Source organism: Chiloscyllium plagiosum, unplaced genomic scaffold (genome assembly GCF_037043375.1).
Source record: "Chiloscyllium plagiosum isolate Xiang-an unplaced genomic scaffold, Cpla_swu_hap1 HiC_scaffold_3, whole genome shotgun sequence".
Lineage (NCBI taxonomy): Eukaryota > Metazoa > Chordata > Chondrichthyes > Orectolobiformes > Hemiscylliidae > Chiloscyllium > Chiloscyllium plagiosum.
Window position 1 is genome coordinate 47,206,040 of NW_028270141.1, and position 23,787 is coordinate 47,229,826.

The 23,787-nt window shown below is 41.1% G+C and overlaps 1 protein-coding gene across 20 annotated transcripts in view; it reads right to left on the reverse strand.

Moving 5' to 3' along the window:
- The window catches only part of dst (dystonin), a 617,802-nt gene that overhangs the window by 281,918 nt on the left and 312,097 nt on the right, over positions 1 to 23,787 (reverse strand). For all 20 annotated transcript variants that reach the window (XM_087979186.1, XM_087979173.1, XM_087979215.1 and 17 more), the window contains 3 exons: positions 6,312 to 6,464; positions 1,098 to 1,186; positions 142 to 277 (listed from right to left, as the gene is read on the reverse strand). In XM_087979186.1, coding sequence (XP_087835312.1) covers positions 142 to 277; positions 1,098 to 1,186; positions 6,312 to 6,464 — 378 coding nt within the window. The remainder of the gene's footprint in view (positions 1 to 141; positions 278 to 1,097; positions 1,187 to 6,311; positions 6,465 to 23,787) is intronic.

Below are 23,787 nucleotides of genomic sequence, written 5' to 3' on the forward strand. Positions count from 1 at the left end.
TGATGCCATCTTCATGAACAATCCAACTGAATTAAATTCAGGATTTTTGGATGGTTAATGACAAGGTATCCCATACTCAAATTCTGCTCTGCTGCAGAAATGCAACTTTAAACATCTCCTGAACCCAAAGTTGATCATTACCTTCTCCACTGCCTCTTCAGCTAGTGTACTTTGCATTTGCTGGACGCCATCAGAAGACTCCTCACACAACTTATCATAAGCTTCCTGAAGAGACTCAAGCTGTTTCTCAGTTTGCTGTTTATCTTCTTCCGATATCCTACATTTTAAAAAGTGTAGAAATGAGCTACCAGCATTAACAATCCAGTGAAATAAAAATTCTTCAGACACATAAATCACCACAAGACCAAATTAACATGAACTTGCTATGTGGAGGATTTAAACCAAAATGATCCATCACAATCTAAGTTCCTTATGGCCACGGTCTCACAAGTATGTGCTAATCGATTGGGGCAAATGGCCACCAGATTTAAAAGAAGTCAGTACTTGCACAAGAAAATGCACTAGCAGAGTTTTCTCAGTGAGGAAGTGAAGAAGCAGATAGCTATCCCTTGGCTGATTTCTAGTTACCGAGACAACAGAGAATGTGTCAGAACATTAGGCAAAGAGCTTCAGTTATAATGCACCTCAAAGAATATATTTCAGCACCAACTATACAATCACTTGCCTCCAGAAAGAAACCCTCAGACAATGTTACTGAAAACTACCAGGAACTATTGTAATGGAATCCTATTAATAAGGACTTTCTGCCCAAAATGGGCTGAGAATAAAAGCTCACAAGAAGGGCAAAAATCAGGCATCTGCTGTAGTTAGCATCTGTCTTAATTGAAACAGAAAATGCTGGAGAAAAACAGCCCAAAATGACTCTTCTTCCGAATGCAAAAGGGTTGGAAAACAATGGTTTTTATGATGTTAATAGAGGGGAAGGAGCATTGAGCCCAGAACACAAGGTAAAGGGTTACAAACAGTGGTGAAGGCGATAGAGATGTATCCCATTTTCTCCTTTTCACATGTTCAATTACACCCATTTTGTATTTCTATCTACTCTTGAAAATACCAAATAGAAAGAACAAACTAACTTGTCACTGTGCTTGGCCAAGAATATCTGCGTCGTGTGGATAGCTTCAGCAATCTCATCTTTCTTGTTTGACAATTCCACACAAAGCACCTGGAACAAATAATGAATAACAATGAGGTCAATTATATCTTAAAGAAAGTTTCTGTTTTATTCTGAGATGTCCTAAAGCTCACATTTTTCCCTCAAAGACATTCATCCATTATGTACTGACAGTTTAAAGCTGATGTGAGGAACCATTTCTACACAGAAAGGGGTGTAGAAATCTGCAATGCTTCCCACACTTTAAGAATCTGTTGAGTCTGGGGTCAATTAAACATTTAAAATCTGTGATAAATACACTTGACAAACAAATATCTATCTACTGGTTATGGAATCAGAAGAGTAGGTGGAGTTAAGATATACATCAGACACACTTGATGAGAATAGGCTCAAGAAACTGAAAGGTCTTTTCCTGTCCCAAGTTAAGGGAGATTTTGGGGAATGGGATGAGGAGGAAGAAGTATACTTCTCCAAAAGTGAATTGTATGAGTAATTGAAGGGGAAGAATGTTCAGGACTACAGGAAGGTGGGATAAATTTCATAGCTCTTTCAAAAAGGAAAAGTGGGTGAAATGACCTCCTTCTGCACTGTTTTTCATCTTTAGTCTAAAATAGTAAGATATTACCGTCATAATTGTTGAAAAATTTTCTCTACTGAGCAGTGCGGTGTAGTGATAGTAACAAGGTCAGCCAAGAGTATGAGTTCCTTGATTGCAGCTATAAACCTGTTCCACTCAGGGAGCCCTACCAGGAGTGTCAGAGATTCTATTCACTCTGAGAGGTGGCTCTGAGCAAGTTCAAGTGTCAAGGGCTCTCCACATTTAAACAAAGTGCAACTTGGTGATGGGATACCGCCCTCTGTGGCGTTATTTCAGCAGGGTGGAAAACTAGTCAAGAGGACAGCACTTTAATACAAGTAATCCCTGTCAGTGTACAAGTGCAGCAGTGATATAGCTGATAAATATTTCATAAGGAACTGATGCATGACCAAAATTTAAAAAGAATTGAGATATCTGAATTAGGTGAAGACTTGGCAGGAAGTCAGTGAGAAAGTCTCTTAATTAGCTAAACAGACATTATTCTTTCTTTTTCTGGGCATTGAACAAAGAACAGTTGGTTACATCATTTGGTTTGAAAACCAAACCAAACATTAGTGTCTCACATATCAGTTGCAAACCATTGACAGACTTCTGCCAATATTATTTTGAGCTGCTTAGTAGGGGTGAAAGACCATCTGAGGACCACTTACTCGGTTTTACCCATCCCAACTCCACCATTTTCCCTTTTTGGTGATGGAAAGAAAAAAATTGAACCTACATCATTGAACCTACAAAGGCAAAGTTCACACAGTTACTTTTCAATGAATCCACGAAACAAAAATTCCAGTAATGTTGGGGATTTGGCTACTTCAAATAAATTTGTGATACAAAAGGAAGTGAATTGTAAAACAACAAAGTATGGAAAGAAGTTTTTAACCCATTTTGCCTTTTTGGAGTGGCTATTCCATTACCCCACTCCTTTCTAATAGGTCAGTAACGTCTTCCCTTTCATTATTTATCCAATCATCTTTGGACAGCAATTCTCAAAATTTAAAAAATTAAAGTAGGAATAGGCATCTTGTTCTAATGATGTTACTTCCAAAAACCCAATCACATTATTCAATTTGGTGCTTTGAAAATACGTTTATGGATTGGTATATAATATGAGAACTGAATTTACATTCACATGCAGACCCTGTCCTTTGTAGGCAGAAAAGGAAATTGGCAATACATTACACTGTCTTAATTGAAGAAGAGATTATTGAAATTACTAGCCCCTGCTTCATTCCTCATGACTTGAACCAATCACTGACTACACTGATCCATTAGAGCCGAACTGCCTGGTCTGAAGAGAAAACAAGAAGGCTCCAAAGGGATAAAGACAGGTTAAATGAGTGGTCAAAGAACTGGCAAATGGAGCCTAATGTGGGAAAACATGAAATTGTCCATTTTGGTAGGAAGAGAGGTAGAAGCATATTATCTAACTGGTGAGAGGTTGCAGAGCGCTGAGTTGCAAAAGGATTTGGGTGTCCGAGTGCATGAATCACAAATGTTAACATGTAGGTACAGCAATTAATTAGGAAAGCTAATATAATGTTATTGTTTATTGTTTGGGGAATTCAATACAAAAGTAGGGAGGTTATACTTCAGTTATACAAAGCACCGGTGAGAACATATACAGAGTACCATGTGGTTTACTAGTCTCTGTACTTATGAAAGAATATTAATGTGTTGTAAACAGCTCAGCAAAGGTTTCACAGATTAATTCCTGGAATGGGCTGGTTGTGTTATGTCCACTGGAGGTTTGAAGTGTATGGAGCAATTCAGTAGAAACATAAGGTCTTGACAGGATGCGGAAAGGATGTTTCCTGTTGTGAGAAAAGCTAGAACTATGGGTCACTGTATAACGACAAAGTGTTGCTCATTTAAAAGGGAGATATGGAAAATGTTTTCTCACAGGGCTTGAGTGTCTATGGAACTCTCCTGCTCAAAAGGCAAGAAAATCATGGTCCTTGAATAGTCTTAATTAGACGTAGATTAAATCTTGAGAAGCAAAGGAGTAAAAGGTTATTGGAGGTAGGTGGGAATAGGAATAAGGATTTTTTGTGAATGATGGAACAAGGTTGAAGGGCCCAGCAGCCTCCTTCTGCTCACAATTCATAATGTCCCTAATCAACTAGTTCTTGCTATATCTCCAAATCAATTATGGACCAACCAATTAGCACTCTTTTCTCATTCTAAGTCTCATTTCTTGTCCAATCCTGAAGAGAGCCAGACAAACATCTTCAGCATTGTGTCTCTCTTCTGTCACTTTCAAGCCTGGGGTAACAAACATTTAGTTATGATACCCCACTTCACCAAGACCAAACTATTCTGACATAATTTGACAAACATCCAAATTTAAGGACTTACAAGAGAATTAAGATGTACCCTGCTATAAACAAAATTCATTAGCATCAGGCATTGATCATCTGGCTGGAAGCAATCTTGCCTGGTAGAAATAAGTAGAAAGAATTCCAGTTTCACCAATGGGTCTACAGTTCCAAAGTTCCTGAAATGACCCAGGCATTAACCAAAGCACTGGAGAACTGCCAATCTACCTTGATTTTAAAACTCTCATCCTAGTGTATGTAGTAATTGTACCAAGATCGTCCAATTGGAGATCATAGTATCTGACTTCCTGGATTGGGTCTGTTAATCTGGTTGAATCAGGGAGCCTTGACTGACATAAAATGATTAAGTGTCAGGGACACTGACTCTGGGGTGCCTGACTTTGTATGAGGGAGTACTATAGTCAGGATTGTTTGCGTGTAAATAAAAGGTGACTTGGTGATGGGATACCAGCCTAGGAGTCATCTTACTCAATTTAAGTCTAGTAGCAATCTTTTGCTGTCTTGAGTCTGCATACCAAGAACAACTACAATGGCTTACTGGCTAGGATCCTGAAAAGATGTTAACTGTTTGGTGGAGGTTGGGCTTTGTTTTGGGGTTTTGCTGTGAGCCAACGTAGAGTTCCTCTGACCAGGATGTGTCCTGAGTGAGGCTATGCAATTATGTAATTCCTGCAGTCAAGTGGTGTTCCCCAACCTCAGTTAGACTTGTGAAGGTGTCCATTCCATCAGAATACCTTGTAAATCATCTGCTCCGCTTGCTGCATTTTCCAACAATAAAGCCGATTGTGGTGTCAGTTTGAGGTTTAGATGTGCTTCAGCTTTCAGGTTTTCTTGCATAGTTATATCATCAATCCCACAATCAGACAGTCTCCAAGCATCTCATTAAAAATTAAACCAAATTCACAGGCTTCTGTCAGTCATCTTAACCTAGTCAAGAATCAGGGGAATTCTTATTGGGATTTTTGAACTGCAGAGTAAAAGTAAGAGTGTCTCAGAATTAGAGGAGGCTTGGGGTCACAATATTTCTCAACTATGTCAGTTAATTCTTGAAAGATTTTAGTATCTGCTACCTCAGGGAAAGTTAGTCTCCTAATGACAGGAAAAGCTGCAGCTCTACAGGCTGTCAAGAATATTACTCATTTTTCATCTGCCACAACGTCATTTCCTGCCAGATGAAGCTACCGAGGAGGCTCCTGCCGGAAAAAAGTGAGTTCCCATGCATTACATGCCATCCGTATCGCACCTTAGGTGACTCTCCTAGAAAAAGGACCAGTCCATGTCCTCTGAGTCGGAGTGGGAGGGATGTAGTGATTGTAACAAGGTCAGCTAGGAGTACCTCATAGAATATTAGTTCCCTGATTGAGGCTGTTAATCTGGTCTAATCAGAGAGCCGTGGCTGATATATAAAAAGGGTACATGTCAGAAATGCTGACATTCTGGTGCCTGACTCTGTATGAGGCGGCACTATAGTCAAGATTAGAGTGATGCTGGAAAAGCACAGCAGGTCAGGCAGCATTCAAGAAGCCGGAAAATCAACGTTTTAGGCAAAGGCCCTTTATCAGGATAGTCAAGGGCTGTTCCTTTGTAAATATAGGGTGACTTGATGGGATATCAGTCTCTGTGGAGTTATTTTATTGTGCAAATCTCATTCTTCCCTATTTCTGCAATCTCCTCCAGCCCCAATCTCTGTTTAGTGCTTCTATAATTCTAGCTCTGGTGTATTACTGACTTCACCACAGGCAGACATGCCTCCAGTTGCTTAAGTCCTGAAATTCTGCCTTGAAACCTTTCCACTTCTCACCAAACCTTTGGTCACCCATTTTCACAACTGCACACACAGCACCGTATCAAGTTCTGTATTATTATATTCCTGTGAAATGCTTTGGAATATTAGTACAAGATGAAAGGCACAACATCATTCCAAGTTATTATTTTTGTTGTTCTGTACCAAGATGTTCATTTGTCACCATACAGCCAATTCAAATTCCCACTTGGATGCACCCATCCACAAAGGAAAGTGATGCAACTTAAAAATGTTGCATTAAATTGGTAATTTAAAATGGCATTTTCTCAAAAACAATACTTCTTGCATGCTGTTATGTATACATTGACTCTACCCTCTCATATGCCAGCCTATTAAAGGCTGAAAGGGATCAATGTCTACTTTTGCTCCTAACATGTAGGTCTGTATGTATACCTACTGTGTGAAAAATGTACAAATTTAAAATTAGGCAATCTATAGTACCTGATTCTCAGAAAGCGACTTTTCCACTTCACCAGGCTCCGCTGCAGGAGATGCCAGTCGTCTCTTTGCCAAGCACTTGCTCTTCTCAGACACCCATTTCAACAATTCGCCAACTTTATCAACATGCTCTTGCTTTGCCTCTTCTACCGATTTCTAGAAGTTTTCAAAACAAAACCATCCATTATATGGAACCTTAACTACTTCTCGCAAAGTGATAATCAAACCTAAGTACCCACCACAGGTCATTACATTTCAAAACACTAATCACCTATCCTTCACCAAATTGATTGACATGGAACTTAAGAGCAATGATTTGATATAATTCAAATACAGTCAGTTCTGATATAACGATATAGTTCCATTCTCATGCGATCTTGCATTATAAGAAAATCACGCAATAACTGTTCCATTTAATCTAATGGGGCCTGAATCGCATTATAGCCAATGCAGGGAAGGAGAGTTTGTGTTCTGTAAATAACAGTTTAAATTCTTCAATTGCATTAAAGCCAATTTGCGTTGAAGAAACACGGGTTATAGCAGAACCAACTGTATTGATGGCATTTCAAAGAAAGAAAACCAAAACTGAAACTTTTCTGGAATAAACGCCAAGCCGTAAACATACAGAATTAAACATACTGCTCACAAAACTGAATATAGTAGTTTCCATTTGATCTGATTCTTAGTTTGAACTTTAATGCAAAGGGTACATCCTAAAACATGAAGCTCCTGCTCTAAATGCTGCATGAACCAATTATGGACTTTGGGCATCCTGAGTTTCTATTTTCAAATGCATAACATTGCCCCTGAAGAGGTTTTCTGTGGTTGATTTTGCAACAATACAATAGCAATATCTACACAGCACATCTCCAAGTACATGTAGATCATATAGTTACAATGAAACGGCAGCATGTAACAAATGACTCATCATGATGTGGAGGTGCCAGTGTTGGACTGGGGTGGGCAAAGTCAAAGGTCACACAACACCAGATTATAATCCAACAGGTTTACTTGAAAGTACAAGCTTTCGGTGCTATGCTCCTTTGTCAGCTACACCTGATTTGGGATTTCAGATTATAACCTGGTGTCGTGTGACTTCTGAAAATGACTTCTCAAGCAGAAGACAAGGAAAAATTCAAACAAGAGCATTATTTTATTAAGAAACAAGTCAGCAATTGGACTACAAACTGCAAAGGGTTTTATTATAAATTATGCTACAGTGTACTAGTGGTAATCTTTCAAAACAGTGGAATGCTGAAATATCTGGAAAATATCTTTGATAGTCATCCCTCTTTAACGAGGTTGGTAAGGTAGAGCAGAAAGCTACCCGTTGGTGATCTCCAAAAGCATTCCCTTACTGAATAAGTGTTCATGCTAAAAATGGCAAATAAGTCCACTCACACTGGCATGTCTGGAAGAATTAACGTATCTAGTTTTTAAAAAAATTTTTGATGAACAACTTAGTGCTCAAAGTACTGGAAAGGATCAAGTATTGAGAATTAAACACTCATCTCTTTTACAGTAGAATCAACAAGAGAGCAACAACCCTTGTATATCACGTCATAGAGCTGTACAGTCCAATTCATCCATACCAGCCAGATATCCTAAATTAATCTAGTCCTAGTTGTCAGCATTTGGCCATATCCCTCCAAACCCTTCCTATTCATAGACCCATTCAGATGCCTTTTAAATGCTGCAATTGCACCAGCCTCCATCACTTCTTCTGACAGCTCATTCCATACACATACCACCCTCTGCGTGAAAAGGTTGCCCCATAGGTCTCTTTTAAACCTTTCCCTTCTCACCTTAAACCTAAGCCGTCTAGTTTTGGACTCCACTACCCTAGGAAAAAGACTTTGGCAATTCACCCTATCCATGCCCCTCATGATTTTATAAATTTTTACAAGGTCACTCCTCAGTCTCCAACATTCCAGGGAAAATACTCCCAACCTATTCAGCCGCTCCTTGTAGCTCAAACCATCCATCCCCAGCAACATCCTTGTAAATCTTTTCTGCACCCTTTCAAGTTTAACATCATCTTTCTTATAGCAGAGAACACTGTATTCCAAAAGTGGCCTAACCAATGTTCTGTACAGCCACAGCTCCTATAATCAGTGAACTGACTGATAAAAGTAAGTGCACCAAAGGCCTTCTTCAATACTAAAAACAGTAATTGCTGGAAAAGCTCAGCAGGTCTGGCAGCATCTATGGAGAGAAATCAGAGTTAACATTTCAGGTCTGGTGACTGGGTTCTGAGGAAGGGTCACCAGACCTGAAACGTTAACTCTGATTTATCTTCACAGACGTTGCCAGACCTGCTGAGCTTTTTCACTAATTTCTGTTTTTATTTCTGATTCACGCATCCACAGTTCTTTCACCTTCTTCATTACCTTGTCTACCTGTGACTCTACCTTCAAGGAACTGTGAATCTGCACCCCAAGGTTTCTTTGTTTTGCAACACTCTCCAGACCCTACCATTACCTACCATTAGAAGTCCTACCCTGATTTGCCTTATCAAAATGCAACACCTCATATTTGTCTAAATTAAACTCCAATCTGCCACTCCTTTGCCCATCTGATCAAGATCCTGTTGTACTGAGATGATCTTCATCACCATCCACTACATCATTCTCTGCAAACTTACTAACCATTCCTCCTATATTCCAATCCAAATCATTTATATAAATCTGCTCATTCTTTTAGTAAAGGTCTGTTGTAAATCAGTCTTCATATTCTTGCTTAAAATTTTCTGTCTCCACCCTTACTGCTGAGCAAAAGACAGTCGCTGGAATGGGAAGGTAAATCCAGCATTTTATTCAAACGGCAGTCAATCTTGCATCCACTTCAAGATCAGAAGCTCAGTTTGTTGATTTCTTGGTCTTGTAGAATTAGATAGTGACAATTCAGTTCCTGGTAGTCCCTCCTGACCTTGATCATGACCATGTGCGAGCTTAAGATGTCAACAGTGTCAGGGTATTTGACCAATGTACTGACTGAGTGGAGCCAAATCCTGCTCCTTGTTCAACAGTGACAGAGGATATTCCTAACAAGGGATCACAGGATAGCATTTCAGGAACAGGAAACCTGAGCAATTGAGTTCCCTCGCTAACTGGGCACTGTCGAGACTTGACACATACCTCTGCTCAGATCAGACTTTGGATCATAGCTGGGAGCTCCTAGTCTGCAGAACTTTGCTACTCCTCAACTTGCCTGCAGCCTTGGATCTGGCTGACCACACTACCATCCTCTAACATCTTATGGATGTTGAGAGAGGGACTGTACATACCAGGTTCTATTAGTAGTTATCAATTCATAACCGGAGTCACTTATAATGGTTTCCCCTCCTGTTCTTATACCATTATTTCTGCTGTCCTTGGCCCCCTCCTATTTCTCATTTACATTCTGCCCTATATTAACAGAATGCAAAGGGACTATACTAGGTTTACACATGTGCTGAAGATATCGAGATCCACCTCACCATTTCTCCGAACTGCTTACCCATCATCTTACTCAACATCTATTATTGGATGTGTACAGTTTTCTTCCTTTTAAATAAAACCACTAAACTGGATTTTACATGCCCTAGAGAGGTGTGCTTTTTGACAGAGGTTGGTGGATGTACATAAAATTAGAGTTTTTCCAAACAAACCTTCACGTACACCCACCATAATATTTCAAGTGGGTGGGTACCAAAATCGAGAGCCCATCCATCATATATCACTAAATAATTAAAGGCCAATTGAACTTGTCAAAATACAATGGCCCCAGATAGTATGGGCAGATGTAGGCAGCTAAGAAAAAGGCAGACGGAATAGATGGGGCACTGTCCATGGGGAGTGCCTTTCGTGCACCAAGGGCACCATCACCCCAATCCTAGAAACTTCCTTCGTACATGTCCACTTTCAAACACCAACCAAGCACCCTCCCAACCATTACCCCTTCCCTCTCCCTAACCTAGCCCAAACCCTCTCCTCTCAATCCAGGACCCAGACTTTGTCCAGGGTCCATTACTGCCTTCTTTGTGGTCCTGCCTGCAATACCCAGCCCCAAGATCTGACATTGCCAGGATTGGAACTGCTGTTTAATCTGCTTGGCTGGCAGCTTGCAAAGGTAGGACCTCCTACCCATTGAGGGGTAGAATCTACCCATGTTAGGGTGGCACGGTGGATTAGTGATTAGCACTGCTGCCTCACAGACAAGGGACCAGATTCAATTCTACCCTCAGGCGACTGTCTGTGGAGTATGCATATTCTCCCAGTGTCTGCTTAGATTTCCTCCAGGTCCTCCGGTTTCCACCCATTGCCCAAACATCTGCAGGTGAAGTGGATTGGCCGTATTAAATTGCCCATAGTGTCCACAAATGTGCAGACTAGGTGGAATGCCCATGGGAAATGTGGGTGTGGATCAGATGCTCCTTGTATGGTCAGTATGGTCTCAAAGGGCTGAACGGCCTGCTTCCATTCTGTCAGGATTCAATAATGTTAATGTTGCCCACGGATATTAAATCTGTAGGGTGGACTCTTTCTCATTGGTCAGTTTTCAAGTGATATCTAAGTCTGAGTGTGTTGGAGAGTGGTTCAGCCTTATCTACAAAATCTAGAACATAGTTTGCAGTCTATGCTACAAGCTCTGCTCCAGAACGACAGACCTCAAGCCCCTCCCTGGCAACCATGTGATATTAAGGTAGCATGGCATCACAATAGTTTGCGATGAGCTTCTGACCATATACTTGCACCATTTAAACTTTATGACATCACTCAACATTGCCCTTGTCTCAGCTCATCCGCTGAATTCTCACTTATGCTTTCCTAACCTCGAGACTCAACTGTCCCAATGCTCTGCTGACTGGTTTCCCATATTTTACTCTCTTTACAAGTAGAGACTACCCAAAATTTTTCTGTCCATGTCTTAACTTGCACCTAGTTTCATTTCCGATCACCCTTATGCTTCTTTATATAAATAAGGATCTTATTCAAATCCCTCCATAGCTTTACCTTCCCAATCCTTCTCATCTCTGGTCTCACAACCCTCTAGCCTATTGCTTACCCCAATTTTAATTGCTCCACCATTAGGCTTCAGTTGACTAGGTCTCAAACTCTGGAATACCCTTCTTACACCTCTAGATCTCATTTCCCTCCTCTAAGACTCTCCTTAAAACATCTCTCTTGAACCAGGTTTTTGGTTCCCTCACCTAATATCTTCTTATTTGGCTTGGTACTCTATTTTGTTTCACAATGGTCCAGCGAAGTGCCTTGCCAGATATCTTACTTGATTTAAGGTGCAATAAATTGTCATTGTGTTGTGAGTCAGATGAACCATGGTTGTGGGGTGAGGTATTGAGATTTCTGACTTGATTATACAGTAAAACATTACTAAAAAATCAAGACGACTGGCAAAATTTATTAAGTTCATGCCCTGTAGCATGTTTTAATACATTCCATTACAGACATATATGTGTATAATGATAAGCACAAGAAGAGGCAAAATTGGAAATGGGGCAGGTCTCCACTTCTTGGAACCACATCTAATGCAAAGGAACATAGTTATGATATCAGAGGCCATTCATCTTAGCACCAGGACATCGCTGCAGGAATTCCTCACGTTAGCTTCCAAGGCCAAACCATCTTCAGCTGCTTTATCATTGGTCTTTCTCCATCATAATAAGGTTAGATATGGGAGATATTTGACAATGATTGCACAACGTTTAGAATCTTTCACATTCCTCAGACACTAAAGCACTCCATATACATATACAGCAAGATGTGAACAACATTCAGGCTTGGGGCTGGCCTATAACATTCATGTAAAGTAAGTGATAGACCATGACAAGTGAGAGACTGTCTATCAGCCCTCAACATTCAGCAGTATTACCACAGCATTAATGATCTGGGCGAGTCATTATTAACCAGCAATTGAATGGATTCACCATATAAGTATTGTGATGACAAAAGCATGTCAGAGACTTGAAGTCCTACAGCAAAAACCAACCTCCTGACTGATAATGGACTGCAATTATTCAAGGAGGCAAGTCACCACCATCTACTTGAGGACATGATGTGGAAGTGCCGGTGTAGGACTGGGGTGGACAAAGTGAAAAATCAAACAACACTAAGTTATAGCCCAACAGGTTTATTTAGAAGCACTAGCTTTTGCAGCACCGCTCCTTCATCAGGTGGCTGTGGAGGACAAGTAGAGTTATGCAAGAAAAGCTAGCCTAGCCAGTGTCATCCACAGCCTGCAATCACAAATAAATGCCCTGCAATCCCCCAACCCATCTACAGGTGTCTACTAACTACAAGGCATAAGTTAGATGTGGGATAGAGTGTTCCCCACTTGCCTGGAAGATTTCAGCCAATGACATTTGAGAAGTTTGACATGTCCAGGACAATGCAGTCCACTTTACTGGCACCTCACCTTAAGCATTCACTCTCTCCACCACCAGCATCTGCTGGCAGCAGTGTGTACCATCTCCACACATGATGTATTACAGCAGCTTGGCAGGACTCCTTTGACAGCAGGATGCTGGCTAAATTTCGCAGGGGGCTAGGTGGTTATGACAAAACTAATTTTGCAGCAAAACCTACTAAAAGGAACCTACTGAAGGAGCTTACATTTTATAGTTTATTTCCAAATCCTATTTTGAGCATTAATATGCAATTTTAGTGTATCTATTCACCAGAACATTAAAAGTGTAATGCTCATGAGCAAAACGTTGAAGGAAAAATTAGCTTTATGAGCTAAAATAGCCCAATTTTCCTTATATTATTCATTACAATGATCACAAAAATTCATGGAATCTTGTAGTACAGAAGGAGATCGTTTAGCCCATTATGCCTATGGCAAATCTGTTAAAGAGATTTCGGATTCATCCCACACACTTCATAATCCTTCAAATGCTTCACTATTACATGTTTATTCAATACCCTTTTGAAGGTTACTACTAAATCTGCTTCCATTGCCTGCAGATCTTTGCATTCCAGAAAATAATGCATAGCATGAAGTTTCCTGATGCCTCCCAGCTATTATGCCAATTACATATCTTGAAGCTTTATCCACCGGTTACTGAACAGTATGGTTTCTCCTCACATATGGTCAAAACCCTCCATAATTTTGAGCACTACAGAGCACTGATACGGCACTGTGGACCCCTCACCTTTCCCCTTCACATGTACTAGAGCTTTCAAGCAGGTGGCTCAGCAACATTCCCAAGGACAATCAAGGTGCACTATAAAAACTGAATGAATTTCAAAAAATGGACAATCGTGTTTTTTGGATGTTGAAGCATCAAATGCTCAGGGTGTTAAAACACAGAACAGGTCAGCATTATTTGTGACAACTGGGGCAACCAGTCATGTTATGGATGCTCAAACAAACAAAGTGGCAGAAAGTGACCGACATGAGAGGATAACTTCACTCTCACTAATCCACCTGCCACATATATATCTATCCATGTCGTATCAGTTGGAATAATCTCTATACACTCTTGTGGAGTCTAAATCTTTTCATCGCATTAAGGATACCTTTTATTGTAACTTTGGATTAGGATCAGATCTAGAATCTAACCACAGGTCCCAGTTCACACCATTGGCACTCTTATGTGATTCTGACCAGGATTCCATGCAAATCACTCAACAGCTCTCATTTGTGTCCATTCTGGTCAACTAAGTGAGAAGCAAACTGAATTTGTGCTGAAGGAGCAAATTACTGCAGGTGCATCTGTACTGAAAACAACAAATGCTGGAGATCACAGCAGGTCAGGCAGCATCCATGGAGAGAGAGCGCAAGTTAATGTTTCGAATTTAAATTGTAACAGCAAAGTAGAAAGACAATGATGAAAGGTGAGGAAGAAAAGTGACACAAATGTAGGTTATATGCCACAACAGTTCAGTTAATAACCAGATCATTTACTGGGATATTCCAAGTTGACTAGAAGGTCAATCTATGTCTATATTAAGTTAATAGATCTCAGCGGAAAGGTGGTGTAAGTATGGAAATCAGGCTCAGCAACTCAAGGCTTGGAGGACAAGGAAGAAAACAACTGTCGGAGAACATGTGGCTGAATTTAATCCTGTGGTTTCCAGATCAGGCTTAATCATGGTACTCCCGAAGTCAAAACACATAGTGACACTGAAATGTTAGATCAGCTTGTGAAGAATGTCCAGTGGGAAAAGATACTGGAGGATTGCCAAGTGTTCAAGCACATAGAAGCTGGAATCTAAAATGTTCATGTTCTAACAAACCAAAGCCAGATGTTACACAGCTGCTATAGTGTATACATGAGCAGAGAAAGTGTGTGGCAAAAGGAGATGGGAAACAAAATGGTATGCAATTAAGCGGAAGTGTTAGAAAAATATTCAGCTGCTTCCAGCAGTCTCAAACCTGTGTGGCAGTCGAATATGGCTCTGGCCAAAGCCTCTTTGTATGAAATCTTTTGTTTGGTCTTGGGACAAACCAAGTTCTTGGCATGCATCTTTTCATCTGTCAATCTCTGAGCTGTCTTGTCATCAATAAGGTGTCTTCTCAGAGCATCTTCTAAGGAGATTCTTCCTGGAAGATTTGGATCCACTAGCCCGCCAGTCAAATATTGTAACTCAAGGAATCGGTGACCGAGGTCATGACCCAAGAGGTTCTTGTGCACAGCTTCTGCAGTTGATATGATTGCCTGTGTCCCAGGTTGAAGGAAACCTCTGTAAGCTTGCTGAGATTTTTGGATGCTAGCAGCAATTTCACTGTCAACTAACTCTCGCTGCAATGCTTCCGAAATGGAGAATTTCTTCCCAGTTGTTGGATCAATTATTCCACCAGTACAAGCCTGTGCCTCAAGCAATCGAGTGGCTGTCAGCCTCTCCACCAAATTCTGATGCATAGCTTTCAGGATAGAAATTCTTCTACAGCTGTTAGGATTCCAAATGCCTGCAATTGGACTATTGGGATTGGAAACTACAGAGGCTCTGCTTATCAACATGTCAGCCAGCTCAGTCACTGTGATGTGGCCATCCCGGTATTTATTAAGTTCTGTTTGGCTGATGTGACCCTGGGTTAAAGCATCATTGAGGCTGAACTGCCTTCCAGAGTTACTGTCAATAAGAAAATACTCACTGCTGCCCTTGTCAATGGTCTCCCTCCACTGGGACTGCAGTGCTGAAAGTTCAAGGTAGGTCTGCTTCTCAATATAGTACTTCAGAAACGCATCATATGAAGTTATTTCTGACTTTGTGCTGGTATCAACCACTGAAATAGTATTAGGCCTTGTAGGGGATGGAGTGGATATCTTGCGGGTCCCAAAGGGGAGGAGAAGATAATTCCCTTCTAAATCCACCACGCAAAATTTCATCAATTCTGCGTAATGCATAGCTTGTTTGGTGTTGTTTGGATTCTGAAAGCCTTTCATGTTATTAAGCACCTTATACAGGTTTTGGGTAGTGTCGTGGTTGAGGAGACCTTGCTTGCATGCAGTCGCCAAAGGTAATCTAACACTCCGCACTGGGTCGATGATTCCTCCAGTTGCAATCTGAACTTCAAGCAGCCTTCTTCCAATTTGACTTGGAAGCAGCTTGCTCTCCATGGCTTGGAATACAGACAGGATCTTGCCATGATGAAAATACCCTGTGACCCCTTTCTCTGCTTCAAGCAGTCTTTCTTTGAACTCTAGGGGAATGAGTCCTTTCTCAACAGCCTCTTGAACAGAGTACTTTCCATTGGACTGTGTGTGGACAATATAGCCTGTTGCAGCTTGAGCTTCCAAAAACTCGAGGGCTACAGAGGATTCAATGATCCCCGCTCTCGCTGCCTCATAGAAGCACATTTTCTGTTTACTGGCTTCTAAGTACAAGCCAGCAATTGAATTAATTTTGTTCAGATACTTGCCAAGGGAATTTTCAACTTGAGAAACGGTCTTGACTCCTTTCTCAAGCTGCTCAGCAACATTTTTGTTCAGGAGGTCAGCCTCGACCAAGTCTTGCACTGTGACTTGACGACGTACGCCCTGAAATTCCAGAATTGTAGATGAAGGGACAAATTTATCTTGGACTTTGGTGAAGATGTTTTGGTCGCAGCTCGTGTGACGTTTGTCACCAGTTTGCATCAGAAATGTATTATTGTTTGGATGGTTTACATTTGTCTCAGAATGAAGTTTCACTGGAGTATTCTGTGAGATTTGCTCAGGACTGGATGAAATACTCATTTCACTTAACCTGGCTTGCACAAAATCACCCTTACATTTGTGCCATACTCTCTGATCACTGAGAGATACAGGAGCATTATGGGTGTTCTCACTTGGTTTAAGGATTTTCAGTTCTGCTTCTAAATGCTTGTTATTATTTTTGAAACTTTCCTTTCCAAACAAAACAGCCTCTTTGTCCGAGAAAGCTTTGCCCATTTCACAACTCAATTTGCTTAGGTCCAGCTCTGCCATCTGTGAAAATTAATAATGTTGAAAATGATGAGGAGTTGGATCACAGCCAGGTTGGACAATCACCAGAGCAATGGGGAACAGACAGCGAGAGAGCCAAAAAGAGCAAGATGACAAGGACACGACCCTCAAAAGATCATTGGAATGAACTGTTGGCATGGAAACCCAATGAAAGATTTAAGACTAGCAGCATAATTGCTGAAACAAAATCACCCGTAACCACAGCAGCAAAGTAAATTTGCATAAGAAATAAAGATGATAAAACAGCCAGATTCTTTAGTGGACCAGAATCATGGTAATTCTATCCTTCCTCTCTTCTCCCTGCCAGGTAAAACTATTTATTCCCCAGTTCAAGTTTAAAATACTTTGACAATTCTGTATTAAACTACTAGATTTAGCAAAGTGACAAACTCTGATTTTTCTCAAGCTAACATATACAAATAGACAACTATTCTAACCCTCAGTGAGGCAAGCTGACTGTTCAGTACTTTCTTTTAGATCAATCTTTCTGACACACTGTGGGAATTGAACCTGGACCATCTGGCTCAGAGACAGGGATGCTACCATTGCCCCACAACCTCTAAGCTGTTTGCTGAAAGAGGTTTGAGGGGGCACTGCTGAGACACAAACATAGATTCATCCTGTTTATTAGACAAGTTATCAGCAAATTTCAAGTAATTAACTCTACTCAACTATATCGGAGAAGTTTAACTTTCTGCCGTGGAAGGGGCCACTTCATATCCTAACTAACATGCAGCACAAATTCAACAATTGTGATCACATCTTAACACAATGTGCATTGAAATCTAATTCAACAAGAGTTTACTAGCACCAAAACTAAGGGTTATAAATATAAGATGCAGTAATTCCTCATTTAAAGTATAACATTGTTTCTCTTTAAAATTCATCAATTAATGGGGCCTTAGTTTACAGAGTCAAAATTCAGCTGCTGCTCCTGCCTGTTGCTCATCTCTATGATCCTTGCTCAGAATGAGGGTTCAATAGAGGAAAGTAGTGATTGAAAGAGTGATGCAGCAGTGACATCCATCAAGAGGAAGGATTGGTGAAAGGGTAAGTAAAAGAGTCACAGGGTGGCAAGTCGTAGGGTTGGCAAATGATACGTGATTTGGGGATTGGCTGCCAATAGAGAATCAATGAGCAGAAAGGTCCATTGCAACCATGAGGACCAAAGCTGTGGCAGAGGGGAGTTTCAGAAAATAGGATAAATAATGTACAGGTGCTTTAAGTAGAAAGTTATTATATTTCTTCTGTATTCTAAAAGGTCATTTTAAAACTTACTTAATTAACTAACCTGGAAATTTAGCAATTTACAGCATAATCAACTTACACTACATATTATTTCCACAGATTTTTTTTTCTAATGAGGATAATCCTACAGAATTTTAACATCAGTTTTTACATTGGTTTTAATGTCTGTGTGAAGGTTTCCTCTGGGTGGTGTGGTTTCCTTCCACAGTCCAATGATATGCAGGTTAGGTGGATTGGCCATGCCAACTTGCCCCATAGTGTCCAGGAATGTGTAGACTAGATGGGTTACCCCATGGGAAATGCAGGGTTATGGGGATTGGGTGGGGTATTGGGGAAGGTTCTGGATGTGATGCCCAATGGAGGGTTGATGCAGACCCAGTGGACTGTAAGGCCTCTATCTGCACTGTAGGGATTCTATGTCTCATGCTTATTCCATGGCATTTGACTGAACTATGGAGTGGAGAGGGTAGTGCTCTTTAACTACATGTCTAAGCACCCATTTCTTTTGCTGGGCAACAGTATTTCTAGATTGATCTTAATGCACATGAGAATATTCGAGATTATTCTTCTTTCAACACCTACAGATTGGGAAAGCAATTTTACTCTTCAACTGTTTGACGAAATTGCACTTTTTTTTCCCCAAATTAACTTCGAGATACAACATTCAATTATTTCTGTTCAGCAATGCTAGGACGATGGTTAGGAAAGAGTGCAGTGCTGACCCAGGATTTGAAATTGAAAAGAACACAAATAAAATGCCCAAGCTGGTTTTCCTTCCCGTCCTCTTAGCTCACACCAAATAGGAGAGATTTTCCAGCAGAATACCAGGAAACTATGAACTGTGGAATGTTGAGGATACAGATCTAGTTTTGCAATTAGAGATGGGGGAGCGCTTGTGGAGCAGCAGTAGCATCTTACCCCTGAGCCAAGAGGACTGATTTCAAGTTCCACCTGCTCCAAAGATGTGTCATAACATGTCTGAACAAGTTAAGAAAATATCAATAAATATCTAGAAATATAGATGGAAGGCAAGAGGAAGGAAGTAAGGAGTTGTGCCACTTTGAGGGTCTTAGAAAAGAATGACAACCAGAGATTGATTTAAAGAGAATCAAGGCTTGAGAAGAGAAATAAAGAGGGCAAGATATACTCACAGTATAAGGTCAAAAATGTCAGAAGAAGTGAATGTTGACAAAATCAGAACAAGTGAATGGTACATGGAGATAAGCTTTTCTCATTGTCTACTCCAGAATGGGATGAGGAGTATCTTAGCTATGGATGCCGTGTTCAGGTCATGGGCCTTTTCAATTCAAAGCTGAGAACTGAATAAAAAGGGATAGAAAGATTTCAGAATTTAAGGGGCTGCTTTGGCAATGATGAAGGTGTAGAAATACAACATGAGCTAAAACGAAGATATTGGGTTGCCAACGCTCCAGGATTAGCCAGGAATCTTCAGAAGTTGAAGATCAAAGTCCAGGACATTGCAGTGTCCAATTCTGATTGGCAGGGGGAGCCGTATTACAGCAACATTAAAAAAGATAAAGGCTTTTCTTGTAGTCTTCTTGGAACAGTTCTGTTTACAAGGAATAAAAATATTGAAAGCAGAAAGAAAAGCTGTACGACTGACAGCAATTGGGTAAGGAGTCTCTTTGTTTCAATTGCTGGAGGAAGGGTGTACGTCATGAGGATGGATATGCTGACTGACCAATGGCTGGAGCAGGAGGATAAGTCATGTGATGATCCCTCCAGGAATACATCCAATCATTGTTGGCAACCCATCAGGTAGTGAGGTGACAATCGTCAATTGATAAATGAGGTTTAGATGTGGAGCAAGGAAGTAAGCAGAGGCTGTGTTGGGGTAAGTGGTGGTGAGGGAGAACATTTAGAAATTAAATTTTGAAGGAAATAACATTGATCAGCCACTCGGGCGAGCTTGACTAGTATTGTATTTTAAAAAAGTAAATTTGGGCCTAATACACAAATCTGAAACATATTCTTGTGTTAAAAATCAACAATTAATCTAGAAACTGAATTGTAAGTAGCTAATGTTTTTAATGTGTGTTTGCTGCACAGAGCTGAGCTAGCCAATGGGAAAGCAACGTATTGACACAACCCAGTTTCATGACAACCTGGTCCACTATCGATGGAGTGCCAGCAAGCTGCTCACCACAAAGCTCCCCATAGAAAAGGTTTTTCTCAAACCAGCTTTTGTCAAAAATGTACCTCCGATGGCTGTTTCAAGGTCCTTAATGGTCTAATATTTTGCCGTCCTTCGTCAGCTGGCGTGGTCGGCCTCGTCTCCAGCAGTTTACTTTGAATGTATTTCGTTTCCGCCAGGCCTGGGGCTTTCTGCACAGATGTCCCCAGCAAAGAAGCGTGCTGGGTGGTCAGAATAGATGGCCGACTACATGGCTCACTCTCTGAAAACTCCACTTCAATTAAAGAGGTCATTGGCCTCATACCTCCAGGTAAATAATAGTTTTCCTCCAAGACTACCCTCTTCTGGTTTTTTGCTTCACGCCATTCCAGATGGTGCTGGCCTCTCACCTGGCTAAGTAAATCCTGTGCGACCCAGTTTGGTTGTTTGACCCTGCTCTCCAGCTGTGTTTTCCAATTATCCTGCCTCATCTGCCTCTCTGCTTGGTTCAGTTTGTTGCTGAACTCCTGCATCTGCAAATACTGCATTTTGATCTCCTCTTCCAGGACAACCTTCTCCATTTTAGCAGCAGAAAGCTGAGCTTGGAGTTCACTGATCATTTCTGTAGCAGTATGGTTAGCCTCTGTCAACTCAGCTAGATGACATTTCAGGTCATCCCTTGTATGTTGGCCATAGTCAACCTCCTCCTGCAGTTTCTGAGCCCTGAGTTCTTGCTCCTGTTCTTCCCTTGTTCTCTGAATGAGCTGTTCCTGCATTTTCTTAAGCTGCTCGCTCAAGCAGTCCACCTGTGCTCTCTGAGCATCGCCTCTTTGCTCTGCCACACTTTTCTCTGCCTTCACTGATTCTAGTTCAGACTTCACACCGCCCAGAATCATATCCACTCTTTGCTTTGCAGACACCAGATCATCAACCTTTAGCTTCAATTCACTTGCTGTCTGTTTGTACTGTGTTAATTCATCTTCCAGTTTCCTAACTGCCTGCTGATACATGACCTCAATATTAATTTTCTTTTCCAAAGCCTCTTCCATTTTTCTCAATGTCTCTTTCAACAGGTTGATTTCCCGTTTCTGAAACTCTGCCCTTTCCTCAGCTAACGCTTTCTCATTTTGAAGGTAGTTGCATTCAGCCTTTAAGTTCCTATTCACACCATCAGCACCACTGCATGTCAGGGTCAGTTCATGCATCTTGAGCTCAAGCTCCCTCGATATGCGTTGGCTGTCAGCCAACTTGTCCTCCAGCTCTTTGCATTTCTCCACCCACTCTTTCTCTTCAAGACTCTTCTTTCCCTCTGCTACTTTGAGTTTTTCAAGTAAATCATTAGCTGCTCCTTTGAGGGTTGAAGCCCTTTGCTCGGCAATATTCCTGTCCTGACGGAGTACCTCAAGCTCCTCTTCCAAATGCTGAACCTGGGTCTGAGCACTCCCACAGTCCTGAGCAAGTGCCTCAGCTTTCAGCTTGAAGCTCTCGCTCCTGCGCTGGCTGTCTTTCAGCTCGTCTTCTAAGTGTGACAATTTCTGCCAATAATCCTCCTCTTTCTCTTGCATCTGTTTCAGTTCCATTTGGGCTTTCTTAAGTTCAAGTCTTAAGTTGCTCAACTCTATCCAGTGCGAGGAAGCTTTGAGTTCCACTGCACCCATGTTCTTTTCCAGAGATCTCATCTCAAACCGTAACCCTTGCAAATCCTTACATGTTCGGTCACTAATCTGGTGAAGCTCAGAAGTCAATTTCCTCAGTTTCTCTGCTTCATCTGCTTGGCCTACCAGCGCAGTTCCTGCTCCGACCTCACAGTAAAAGTCTCTGATATAAACATACATCTGGTCCACAATGTTCTTTATCCTCACTACCTGTTGCACGGTTTCCAAGTCAGCGATCTGTTCAACATCATTAGCGGCAACAGTTGGTTCAGGGGAGGTCTGCTCTGAGAAGTGCCTGTTATTTTCCATTGGATTGGTTTCATTTTGCTCCCCTTGTCCAATCAGGTGTCCTTCTGACCGCCACCTTGTTAAAGGGTTATTGTAAAGCCATCTGGCTGACTTTTGGACCTTTGCTCTGGCTGGAATCTCAGCTTCAAGATTAAGCTGCTTCAAGTGTTCCAATTCCTGCTCTAACCTGGCTTTCTCCTGCAACAACTTCTCCAACTCTATCTTGTTCTGACTCCCCTCCAAGTCAGGATGGTTCTTGCTGAGGCTTATTTTGTTGACAAGTTCTCGATACACCTTCTGCTCCTTCTTGAATTCTTCCAGTAAGTGGGTCACTTTGTTCTCAAGTTGCTGATTTCTCCCTTTAGTCTCACTCAACTCTACCAGCAGAGCATTGACCTTCTGTGTTAAGATCCAATTCTCATCGCTGAGGGCAGCCAGAGATGGCTGCTGACTGGAACCACCTATGTTGATGTTCGTTTCAGGAAACCTTCCCTTCTACAAACAAAATCAAGTGCTGAGTGAGTTACATTAGGGTGGACAGTACTAATTAGAATTCTGTGATTTTCTTATTTATAAAACCAGAAAATTCTGCATCCTTACAGAGGTGCTCCTAGTAAACTGGCATAATACAGACAAAGCGACAATGCCAATTCAGCTATGCCCCATCACCTTTTGCGTCAAGCCTCAAAACAAGTGATTTGTTAGTATCAAACACTGAGAAGATCCTCCACCAGAAAGAGAAGATGCACAAAAAGATTTTGGACAGTTTGGGAAAGCAAGTAAACAGAAATAATGTATTCAAGCAAAACAACTCATTCAACTTGATGTGCAGTATACTCCATATAGAAACTGTGCTCAACCCAGCTTAGGTACTATGCTTTTTACTCATTCCCAGGACGTGGCATCACTGCTTAGGCCAGTATTTATTTTTCATCCTGAATTGTTTTTGAGCTGATGGTGGTGAGCTGCCTTCTTGAACCTTCTAGAGTAGGTACACCCACAGTGCTGTTAGAGAGGAAATTCCAGGAATTTGACTGAGTGACAAGGTGATACATGTCCTGCATACACAAATTGTAAGGGATCTGTAAAATTCTTTTGAATGTACAACAGCTTTTACAGCAAGTTTACAAGCAGTTCTTACCTGAATTTGTCACCAAAAAAGTTACAACCTAGATGTGCAGCATCAGCGGTGTTCTTAATCTGAATTGTGGTTATATCTATTAGCCTCAACAACATTATATTTTCTAACTTTTGTGACCATGACAGTGAGAAATTGTATAATTTCATAACTGCATATCAAACATTTGTTTTGCAAATTCTATTTTTTTTGTGCATCCTTGCACTGATTCAATTGGGTTATCATACTCACGCATCGTTCAGTGTAACACAGTACAGGGGAAGCTGTACACCTGGAACACATTCAGCCCAAGATTCATTGAAGACTCCTGAGGTCTTGGCAAGTGAAGGGAACTCCTCATAAGTGCTGCTTCCAGTTCAGGCACAAGACAGCATAAATGAAATATTACCTCTAAATCCTTGGATGTTCCTCTCTATCTGTATGGGCCACCCTTCATGGTGGAACGTCCAGTTTGGTCTTCATAAGCCTGCATAAAAGGCAATCTGTCCCTTGTACTGTCTACTCCCCCAGGGTCCATTAGTTTTAACAGCAGTCAGCAGCACTTTAGCTGCTGCTGGTTTACAAACAACCCTGTAGCACACTTA